Source organism: Aspergillus stella-maris, assembly GCF_047715825.1.
Source record: "Aspergillus stella-maris strain CBS 113639 unplaced genomic scaffold BDV14scaffold_72, whole genome shotgun sequence".
NCBI classification, from domain to species: domain Eukaryota; kingdom Fungi; phylum Ascomycota; class Eurotiomycetes; order Eurotiales; family Aspergillaceae; genus Aspergillus; species Aspergillus stella-maris.
The window spans coordinates 161,838-172,990 of NW_027396866.1; the positions used below are offsets into that span (position 1 = coordinate 161,838).

Here is an 11,153-nt window from a genome sequence, read left to right on the forward strand (position 1 = left end):
GGGAACCGGGTTATCCTTGCTACTTCTCTGCGACTCGACTGGCAGGCGGCAGTGAGAGAGCTCCATAGTCCCATAGTTTGGAGCGAGTCGAGGCACCACTGGCAGCGGCTGGACACGAGCCCAAATTCCACCCCAGAAAATCTGCCTCGTGGAAGTGGGCTGTCGAATTCTTCCCGTTATTTTCGGTCTGCAGTAGCGCAAGTGACCTCGATGCTTGGCTAGTGCTTTTTGCCGGTCAATCCTTAGCTTGGACGAGTGGACTGGAAAACCTGGCCCAAGCGGAACTGTAGTCCTTGAAATGTGGTAGCAGTACGCGTTGCAATGTTAGGTTCGTTATACGGCTACGGAACATGGAGGCAGGCGCAACAGTATGGTCACGACGTTCATGGTCGGCCACAAGCTCAACTAGGAAACAGACACGAATCCACGATCCCTTTCCACGAGGCAGGGCGGACACGCCAAGGACTATCTATCAGCTTTCCTGTGTGCTCAAAATGTGGTGTATCTTGCCGTAAACGTGCTGGGCGACAGAATTGGTGAGATTCTTCTCTGGTCGTGTTACTCAACCTGCCTTCCAATTTCATTCGATAGGGATTCTTTATAAGAAGAGAGGAATTCTCTTGTAAGTTGGCTAGCTAGAAGATGAACTCACGGAGAGCGATCAAGCAACCTATTGGAGTTCTGGACTCTGAACTGTAACGTGGCTGAGGGAGACATAAATTGAAGCAGCAGCCACTGCATCAGATTCATTTCGGAGGTCAGCATCTAAAAAAAAGGAATTAAACGCAGAGCCGAATAATTCCAGTCAAAGAGGAAAAAGAAAGGTGACTCCGCCCTTGACCCTGGCTTGACCATTCTACTTATTACACCTATTACCAGCCTTCTTACCTTAGAGCTAGCTGACAGTGACTCAGTCCATAAGAATTATCTTCATAACTGCAAATCTTCCTAACCAAATCTTCATAACCCAACGCTAGCAGCCTCGTGCCAAACTTCTTCAAGCCCCGGGCCCGAAAGCCCAGAACGGTATTTGTCACGACCGTCACCACTGGCCAGTGCGACTCTGCAATTTCCACTGCTCGCACTACTCCCACGCTCTGTTCATCGTCCTCCTAGTCTCCTACTCTCTGCCGTCCTTTACTCTGGCTACCGTCCTGACCACTCATTTCCATCCATCGCACCCCCGCAGCCTCAGCCCAGCTGGTCTTTCGGAGTCTTTGCCCTAACAGTTCCCCCTGCCCAATTGTTCGTCCTTCTAGATCTCGTGCCACGTTCTTCCCCCGAAACGTTTGCACTAAAGGTAAGCGACCCGCTCTCTGCAAACTACCAGCCCGCCCAAGATCTCAAGATGATCCCTAGTCTCATTTCTTTTCTACTACTATTCATATCCGTGCTAAGTGTCTAACTCCTGCCTGGACTCGATTCATTCAGATTCCCGATTCCCCCACCTTCTTTCTCTCTCTTCTCTCTCTCTTTCGCTCTCTCCGTCTGCTAGTCAGCTTAGCACCGTTTGACCTGTCGAATTCTTTCCTGCTCCTCGCCCTCTCCGTTTGACGACGACCTTCCACGACCGTTCTTTCCATCCACGCTTCCTTCCTTCCTTCCTGGCAGACTCTGCTTCTTTCCACCGGACCTGACTATCCTCGCGACCCTTGCTTCGGATCCTCGTGTCTCCGTTTGTGTTCGCCGACCCATTTCGCCGCCCGTCATCGTTAACCTCCGAGGTCGGGAGGAAGGGATCACTCGACAGGCGCATAACAGATTGGGACACAGACTCGAAGAGGAATTGCAATTCCATCGTTGACGAGTGACGGGGTTTGTTTTCGCATTTATATGGATTTTGCGTTTCTTCAAATTACCCACGTGGCCGCTACCTTGACGATTATTACGCCTTGACGAAAGTACGGTTTTGCGACAAAACGGAATCGACACGACGACCCCAAACCTCGCCGCTGCCCGCTCGGAACATGAAATAAACGATCCGGCTGGATTCTTTCGACCTTTCATCTTTAAATCGAGACGCTCATTTATCTACCTACCTTTACCATGAACCCGAACATGAATAACCAGCAATGGGGGCCGCAGTATCCTGCGACCACGGGGTCTTCGCAAACCCTCCCATCGATAACTACTCTAACTGCTGGCATTGGCCACAACTCTGGCCCAGCGGAGAAGTCACCGGGCAACGCCTCTTTGAACACAATCGAGCGTGACTCGGGGAATTGGTCAATGCCCCAAAGTACAAGTGAGACTCCGCCCGAAAACCTGCATATCGACCCTTGTGTTACTGACTAGTAAGGATCCTCCACCTATTCAACAGCAACAAACGGCACCGGGAACCAGACTTCTATCTCCTACCTCACTTCCCAACCCTCGCCTCAACGCGTTTCCTACGTTTCCGACCGATCTCCATACTCCGCCGACCATTCGCACACGACGACGCCTCCTTCAGCAGGAGCACAACCGTCGCCCAACTTTCCCTCCTCACACCCAGCCTCCGCGTTACCATCCCTCAACCAGAACTACGAAACTCCTTCGCACCGGAGCAGTGTCGCAGAACCCGTGGAATCGCGACGGAGCAGTGTTGATAGCAGGATGAACCAGGGACTTAGTTCTTTGGCGCTTAATCCGGTCTCTCCATACCATAGCACGAATGTCTCTTCAACGTCGCTCGCGGCGAGCTTGCAGAGGGAGCGGATGCCAGATCAATCGTGCCGAGGTCCTCGCTATTCGGCGGCGTCGCCGTTGTCACCAATGTCCTCCCGGGGAGAAAATCGCGGGTTCGCGGCTGGCCGCACTGCACCTGCAATCTCGTCGAATCCTCGATCTGAAATCTACAACGCGGAGGCACCTACCGCCGGTCTAGCCTATGCCTTTCCCGATCCAGACGTCTCGACGCGATCAGACTCTTTCGACAGGTCTTCCTTCTCCCGCAAGCCCAGTGCCACGGAATCCTTGAACAGCGCTTACTCGGAAACGCGACTCCCTCACGGTCAACATGGTGTGCTTGTTTTATCTGCTTTATGTAAGAATAAGAGCTAACTGGTCATAGAACTCACTGCAAACGTGCACCATCACACCATGCAGAACAAACAGCTCCGTGGGGTGGTCGAGCAGGATATGCATGCCGGCAATACCCCCTATAGCAGGACACCCGAGCTCAGAGTCACGCATAAACTGGCGGAACGAAAGCGGCGTAGTGAGATGAAAGATTGCTTTGAGTCTTTGCGTCTCCGTCTCCCACAAGGCCAGACCAACAAGTCTAGCAAATGGGAGACTCTCACGAGAGGTATGTTCAAGTGGATTCCCTCAAAATGAATAACGGCTGACGACTTGACAGCAATTGAATACATTGCGCAATTGGAGAAGTCGGTTCAAGGTACGCGCCGAGAAAACGATTTGCTTCGCCAGGAGCTTGAGGAAATGCGGCACCAGCTTGAACAACAGCAACCGAATGGCCAGCATCGACCGTCATCTATTTTTGAACACCATGCGATACCACCAACCAATGGCCAAGCCCACTCAGCTCATCCGCCAATGTTCTCGGGCTACAATGCCGGGCCGGGAATGGGGCACGAGCAGCCGCGGACTTTACCCCCCCTTATGAATGGATCGATGGCGCCCATGCAAGGCGTGCAATACACTGACGACCGCCGGTAGCTGCAGTAGCTGCAGCAGCTTGCAGCTGGAAGTGCTAGTGCCATTCTATTCGAAACGTATGTACCATCGACTTACCGTTATTGTTCTTCAGTTATGACAAGGATACCATTTCTTTTTCCACTATGTTTCTCTGTACAACTCAATGGGTGGACCTTTTCTTTTCAAGAACCGACATCTGTTTCTCCTCCCTTCAATCAGATTCCAAGGTGAGGACCTGAATGACGAAGGCGACGACTGTTACTATATACCTTACATAACTAGCTCCTCGTGGTCAGTCAAGGACTCAGCGTCCTAGTGTACTTTTTCCATTTGTGAAGGAATGCCGTGGAACTGGATGTACAGGAGGAGTGATTCTGGAGTTTCAACAAAAAGATGTTCTGGGCTGGTTGGTTATTTGCAGCAGAATGGAAGGGATCGCGGCGTTCAGGCTGGAGTGCTTTTGTGGCTTTGTGGTTTGGGTAGGCGCCCTTAAGATCCAAAATTATCAGCAACAGGAATAGAATCTTCAGATACCCATGAGTACCTAGTCAAGCTACAGAGCTCGTATAGGTAGTGCAGCGACAATCGTATTGACTTTGAAACGCAGCAGTGGCCAATCAAACCGCCAGGAACAAAAATAGGACTTCCCTCAACCTCGGCGCTTACACTCTTCCCCTTAGCCAATCCCCTCCTCCATCCACAGTCCCAGCACCTCCCATCTACATTACACATCCAATGATCGCGCTGAGAATAACCTGTCTTCAGGGATCGTTGTTTCCGGAGATTTGATTCTGCAGATGGATGCAGCCGCGGGAGAGGTCGAGACCATACCTTGGTGCTTGACCTGCAGCTCCAAGCTGCCACTGCCAGCCTGAAGATGAATGCCGGCGTCAACAAAACCGTCGCGTGCTGCTGTTCTCCTCATGGATTCGATTTCTCTCGGATTTTGATTTTCGTCTGTGTTGCTTTCATCCTCTTGCATTCTGCATTCTTGCGTGCAGCTCTGGAAGCGCTTTTCTTTTATTTCTACTTCTACTCCTTCGCTTATACAACCTCACACCTCCTGTCCAGCCTCAGTAGTACTTGCACCCATGGCTCAGCGCCTCAAACCCGAATGATAATAGCTGGGTTTCTTGTCGGTGTGCGCTCGGGCCTGAGCTTGTTGGGATTGGGCTTGTTCCTGGATTTAGCTTTGGTATAGGAGGGTTACGCCGTTTCATGGTTGGCATTGTTCCACCTCTTTCAACACATTCATTCCCTTGACCGATCAGCCCTTTGTTCACCCCTCTTGCTCTTTTCAAGCTGCAGCGTTGAGTGTTTCGTCATCGGTATACTTAGAAGCTCGGATCGTTTCAGGGTCCGTTCTCAGTTGGTGTTGGGTTGTCACTTGCAGAGGATTGAGTCTAGATCGGATCGTCTTTTGTTGCGTCTTGAACAGACTCTCGCCTTTGACTTGGGTCTAGGTAAGTCTTTTCTTCTCCTGTGCCTGTCGATCGATTTCATCTTGATTCTGTCGATCTTCTTATTTTGTTCTCATTTGATACCTATTTGACTAACACATACTAATCACTTCACCATGTTCAGCAGACGCAAAAACAAGAATAAGAACAAGAATAGGCGCAAGAGCAAGCGCAAGAGCACCACCCAAACCCAGAGCACCACTCAGCGCCAACCCCAGAGCATCCAGCTTCGGCGGCTCAACCGCAGAATGCCGCTTGGTTCGGGCAACTCGCGAGCGCCATCACGCGCGCAACTCACTATCCCCCGCGTCCCCAAATTCCCGCTTTCGTCGCCGATAACAGATGAGATTGCGAGTCCGACTTCGTCTGAGGAGGAGAGGGAAAGAACTGGTGAGAGGGACAGTTATGTGGAGCGGAATAGACCGTTTGATTTTTTGGCGAAGGTGTCGGGCAAGGGTCACAATGCGAGTCGAAATCCGTACATTGGCGGGCGTACGGCTGAGGAAGTTCAGGTTGTTGAGCATAGTGTTGCGGTGGGCAAGCCTCAGACTTATATTACGAGCGCGACTACGACGATGACAAGTACCGATTCTAAGGAAGGTAGCTCGAGACGACCGGTTGGGTTGAACCTGGATATTCCCGGATCGACATCGCAGTCGCAGCGACAACCGCGGAAAGAGACGGCCAATGCTTTTGTTGATCTGAACGATCTCAAGGTTCTTTCGAAAGCGCGAGAGGAGGAGCGGACGGCTGCGAAGCTCAAGGGCATTCTCAAGAAGGGCGACGCCAAAAAAACGAAAGGCGATACACGCGGATTCCAAAGATTAGCCGACGATTCCTCGGACTTCTCAGAAAGCAGGAAACGAGACTCATTACTCGACGCCTCAAGCGCTAGAGGTGCAAAGCGGAAAGTCGGTGATGGGATTGATGGAATCTCGCCGACAGATCGACCGATAATGATTGGATTCTCAGTGCCATATGACTCCCCGGAACTGATCGACAATGATGACGACAAGCAGAAAGAGCTGGACAGTGCAGGGACACAGTTCACCCCGTTAACACCGTCAATCATAGTTACTCCCGCAAAAGAAGACGGCGAAGGCTTCTGGGGCCATGGCCATGATCATCTCAGTCCGGAAGATACACATACGCATACTCGCCGCCCAAGAGCTGCATCAAGCGTATACTCGCAACCGTCACCGCACCTGGGTCACAGTCCAGAGGATGCTCCTCCCGTCCCAGCCCTTCCAGCAATGTATTCCACTGGCAACAACAGCTCAGCAACAAGTGCCCGTGCAGGCATAGTGGAAACAAGTGCAGTCCGCAAACGCCGCTCCATGTCCGCCAGCGTCGTCAACCCCGAGAAAGTTGACCAGCTCGACGAAAAGCCCAGAGGTCGACCCCGCTCAAACTCAACAGACTCAGAGAAAGTCCACAGCAAGCCCTCTGACCGTCTCACGATCAATACAGCGGCAGCGCTGAACGCGCGCCAATCACAGGGCTGGTGGAATTACTTGCTCTCGCCGTTACTAAGCGCCACTTCACTGCTTAGCCCTAAGACGCCTACAACAACCAAGACTCGACCCGCCCTACCCACCATCGAGACCAGCTCAACAGGCTTGACGGACGATTGGTGGGAGGAGAAAGAGAAGTGGGATGAAAAGGAGAATGAGAAGGAGAGAGGAGTTGAAAGGTCCTATTTCTCACCTGATACGCCTGAGGCGACACGGAGGATATCGAGTTGGCAAAGGAGCATGAACGGGACAAATCCCTTTGCGGACTTTGACTGGAGTATTGATGAGCAGGGACAGGGACAGGCCCGTGGGATGTCAGAGTGTGGAAGCCTCGAGGGCGCGGATCGAGGTGTTTCTATGATGTTCTCGGGGCAGAGGATCCAAGGTGCTGCGGCGGAGTACTACCAGGCTTGTGCACATGAGCTGTTTAGTGGACGGCCGTACTTTGAGTGTGAGGGACATATTTGCTCTATCACACCGGAGGATAAGGTTGCTGCGATGGTTGCGGAGGGTGATGTTGATGGCGATGGTGATGGCGACCGTTCGCTTGAAGGTGCTGAGGAAGGAAACAAAAATCTCCTAATCGATGTTGACGATATGCCTCGCTCAGATAATCTGGAGTCACCGGCAGCATCTGGGATCACGTCAATCAACTCTAGCCCTTCGGATGAGAGTAACAGGCTATCTGCTTCGTTGGCTGGCTCGCGAGTGGCGCCGAGTGAGAGGGCTAGGGAAAGCCCTAGGCTTGATTCACCTGGAGATGTCAGGGGACCACCATCTCCAGGCCCGTCCACGAACCCGTTCCTTGAGCAGCCGAGGGGTTATCCTTCTCCTATACAACCTGCACCTAACAATATCCATGTCGAGGCTCCTCCCCCAGCAAGCATCCACATTGAAGCTCCAGCAGCTCCAGCAGCTCCTCCTCCAGCAAACTATCACTATGAAGCGCCATACCAGCCTGCAGCTCCTGCACCTCCCATGGCAGTTGACGCACCCGGTCCGTTCGAGGCATCCAGGGGCCCAGAGCCCTCACCAAACCCCTTCAGCAATCCTGAATACTTTGAACAACCTCGTGGCGCCGCGGTCTCACACAACCCATTCGAACCATCCCAAACACCCACTCCAGAACCACAACGACAACAACGGACCCGCGCCGTCCCCGCGCCCATCGCAATGCCCTCTCCCAAGCAAACGCCGCCGCCAAATTACGGAGCGCAGACCTACTCACCCTACCCTCGCTCCCCGGAAAGCCTACAATCACTCACAGACCACGGCGCAATCCGCATGTCGAACATGAGCATGCCCACTGGACCAGCACCAGCCTATACACCGCACAACGATGCTGACAACAGCCACAGCACCGGCTACGTAGGATGTCAGCCCCTCCCAGCACGTATCCGTGCCGCCCCCATAACCCGCGAGGACCTCGACCATCCATACGGCACACAAACGCGCATTGAAGCCCGACGCCGCCGGTACGAAGCCGAAGACAATGTAGCCCGCAAAGCAGGTGGATTCTGGCGAGGCCGTGGGCCGTTCAGTAACAAGGGCTGCTTTGGTCGGTCAGGCCGGGAAGGGAGACTTCGCCGGCGACGGTACGCCGTCATCTGTCTGTTTTTCGTCGCCATTGTTGTCGGTGCTATCCTCCTCGCTGTATTCTTGACAAGAAAGGGCGATGGAACACCGGTACAAAGCCAATGGCTTAATCTCACGGGGTACCCGCCCATGCCGACGGGTATATCGACCATCGCGGGACCCGAGAACCAAAAAGCGGAATCGGAATGTATTAAGCCAACGAGTCTCTGGAGCTGTGCGTTGTCGAAAGAGCAGCAAGATGCCAATGAGCCGTACGCTGCGAATCGTCCGAACTTTCGTGTTGAAATTCGGTTCCAGAATGGGACTTATAACCATTCGACGGCGTTGGCGAACGAGACTGACGCTAAGGCTTTGGATACGAGGAGCTTGTTTGCGAGAAGTGTCAACCAGCTATATAATCCGAGTCCTGAACCGTCTAGTGAAAAGGAGCAAGCCTTTCTGGGGAAGACAACAGATAAGATCACGGTTCCGTACGAGGGCGAGGAAACGCCGTTTTATATCACTTTTCTCTCGACGCAGCATCTCTCCTCGTCTTCCGATCTGCATAAGAGAGACAACGGCTCGTCCGATTCCGATTCCGACTCCAAATCAAACACAACAGCTTTTCCAGATCTTGATAGGCTGATCCCTTCGCCTCCGGTCGACTCAGACGGTACAGCTGCGCCTGCAGTCTTGCATCCCTTACCTTCCTCCCAACCCGTGAGACTATACAACCGCGGCGAGGACACCGAACATTACGGGTTCTACACCTACTTCGACAAGTCAATCTTCTTGTCCTCTGATGCAACCTTAACAGATAGCGGCGAGAATGCTAAATCCGATATAAATGGGGGTTCAACGAAGAAAGACGCCCGTGTGCGATGTACATGGTCCGAAACGCGGTTCCTGGTTAAGATCTGGACAAAGGGAGATAAACTAGGCCGAAGACTCCTGGACCGCAACAACGGGACGACGACCGGCACTTCCACCTCCAACACCAACTCAACAACCACTCGCTCCGCTGGCAACTCCACTTCCACAACAATGACAAACTCAACCTCCTCAGCCCTCGACTTCGTCTCCCCCGGCTCCTTCCCGTACCCCGTCACCATAAGCCTCGACCGGCACGGCGGCGACGCCGCCAAGAAGACCGTTTACTGCTACGGTATGGAAGAAGGTAGCCATATTAATGGCACGGAGGTGAAATTGCAGATGGAGGATCGAGGGTTCGGCGGGACATTGGTTAATTCTGCGCCGGGATTGTTTAATTCTGGGTCGGAGGGTGCGATGGGGAATGGGACGGATGGTGAGGATGGGAAGGGGGATGAGGGAGGGTATGATGGGGGGTCTGGTGGTTGTGGGTGTGAGTGGGTTAATTGGGTTGAAGCTGTTTGATTCATGTCATCAGGGATGGGAGGAAGATGGATAATGGAGGAGATGTTTGAAAGATGTATGATGCATGGCATGTTTGGGGTTGCATTGCATTGTTGGTGTTGGTGTCGATGTTTGATGTTTGATGTTTGATGTTTGATGTATACGGCACTGCATGGGTGGCTTGTATAAAAGTAATCTTAATATAGAGCAGCAAGCGAGCATTGTATTTTGGGGTTTTTCATCTGTTAATTTTCATCACATGAATACTCTTACTTACTGAAACTGGTTTGCATACAGTTTACCCGAGTAGATGGCACTTCGCATATGGACTGGTGGAAGGTCAGCAGCGCCCAGCACTGTCGTCATAAGCCCCCAGACTGCAGGCTCGAAAATAACCATGACAAGGCAAGCAACAGTGACGACAGCAACGACTTCAAACCACCCCATCTGGTTAAATTATTCTCATGGATACGGAGCAACAGCAAGGGTAGGAGCTGTGAAGCTTTAGTGGCCTTCCAAAGTATGGATAACAGGTCTGGCCTTGACGGAGCAAGTTCAACTACATCCCAACCACGTGGGATCGGTCTGTCCTGCGATGTCCATCCCGGTGATGCCGATAATAGCCAAAATGGTAAGATTGGCCCTACAAAGAATCTCTCTGATGGAAGCAAGGGTGTCTTGTCCAATATTTTAGAACCAAAGGCCCCAATCGCTTCCCGCCAGCTGGTTGAAGATCCACAGATTCCTTTCTCTAAATACCAAGGGCCCCAGCCTGTGATTAAGACTACCTTGTATAGCCCATCTGTCTCTCGGTTAAAGCATCACAGTCAAAAAAGGCCCACGCGAATCTTGTTGGGGCACGCTAAACTTGCCGCAGGCAGCGGCCCTCGAACAAGGGCAAGGACCAGAGCAGAAGCTTCTCGTTTGTTCCCAAGCCGCCAACGGATTCGTCCTTATGCTAAAACCAAAGACAAGTTTCTCCATGAATTGGTGCACAGAAAGCCTACATGGGAAGGGATTAAGGAGGAATTTGGTTGGAGATTTGCTGGAAGGGATTGGAAATCACTCCAAGGGCGTTGGTCGAGAAACTCCAAGTTTAAAGCCCGACCAGCGACATGTCCGAAACCTAGAGGCAAATAATGTTAAATCTTTGTATTTTGCTTGCTCTGGACGTCTCATCTTTTCCCACCTGTTCTTAGGGTCCGCTGGAACACTCTGCGTGTAAGATCTGTTTTAGCACTCAAACCAGCATAATTTTTACTTTGGCGTCTTGTGTTAGCTCACTGTTCTCAGCCACCTCGTCCAGGAGATGGAGGCTGCACGCATTAGGCAAAAATTGTATTTTTGTTCCAGCTATTGAATGTCCATTATCCTTCCCAGGCGACCGTTTGTGAATGTGTGGTCAATCAGCTCCGCCGTTGTATTGCACTGGCTATACGAAGCCTTTGTTAGATCACATCTAGCCTAGTAGTTGCCTTAGGCTTCTAATCAATTAAAGTAACGTATTTCACCAGTCATCCGACCGCCACCAGTCATCCGACCGCCGCCCCACCTTTCGCCTATGCTCTACAACTTGAAGCCATTCGCAACC

The 11,153-nt window shown here is 52.1% G+C and overlaps 3 protein-coding genes across 3 annotated transcripts; all 3 read left to right on the forward strand.

Moving 5' to 3' along the window:
* The first annotated feature begins 1,922 nt into the window (after positions 1-1,922).
* On the forward strand, positions 1,923-3,894 carry BDV14DRAFT_136012 (putative HLH transcription factor (Hpa3)). Its single transcript, XM_073766232.1, has 4 exons — positions 1,923-2,245; positions 2,300-3,001; positions 3,053-3,289; positions 3,341-3,894. The coding sequence occupies exons 1-4, from the start codon at positions 2,047-2,049 to the stop codon at positions 3,658-3,660; spliced, it is 1,458 nt and encodes a 485-aa protein (XP_073623879.1). The 5' UTR covers positions 1,923-2,046; the 3' UTR covers positions 3,661-3,894.
* A 401-nt stretch (positions 3,895-4,295) lies between these two features.
* BDV14DRAFT_181674 (uncharacterized protein) lies at positions 4,296-5,052 on the forward strand. The gene has a single exon (XM_073770097.1). The coding sequence runs from the start codon at positions 4,517-4,519 to the stop codon at positions 4,838-4,840; it is 324 nt and encodes a 107-aa protein (XP_073623880.1). The 5' UTR covers positions 4,296-4,516; the 3' UTR covers positions 4,841-5,052.
* A 163-nt stretch (positions 5,053-5,215) lies between these two features.
* BDV14DRAFT_204314 (uncharacterized protein) lies at positions 5,216-9,583 on the forward strand (the record flags this gene model as incomplete). The annotated part of the gene is made up of 1 exon (XM_073774503.1): positions 5,216-9,583. The coding sequence occupies one exon, from the start codon at positions 5,216-5,218 to the stop codon at positions 9,581-9,583; it is 4,368 nt and encodes a 1,455-aa protein (XP_073623881.1).
* Between the last annotated feature and the right edge of the window lie 1,570 nt (positions 9,584-11,153).

Excerpts from the sequence above, each read along its gene's own strand:
- BDV14DRAFT_136012 (XM_073766232.1), top strand. The coding sequence starts at position 2,047 with ATGAACCCGAACATGAATAACCAGCAATGGGGGCCGCAGTATCCTGCG. Across the intron at positions 3,002-3,052 it reads ACTCCCTCACGGTCAACATG|AACTCACTGCAAACGTGCAC; the intron begins GTGTGCTTGTTT and ends AACTGGTCATAG. Across the intron at positions 3,290-3,340 it reads ATGGGAGACTCTCACGAGAG|CAATTGAATACATTGCGCAA; the intron begins GTATGTTCAAGT and ends ACGACTTGACAG.
- BDV14DRAFT_181674 (XM_073770097.1), top strand. The coding sequence starts at position 4,517 with ATGAATGCCGGCGTCAACAAAACCGTCGCGTGCTGCTGTTCTCCTCAT.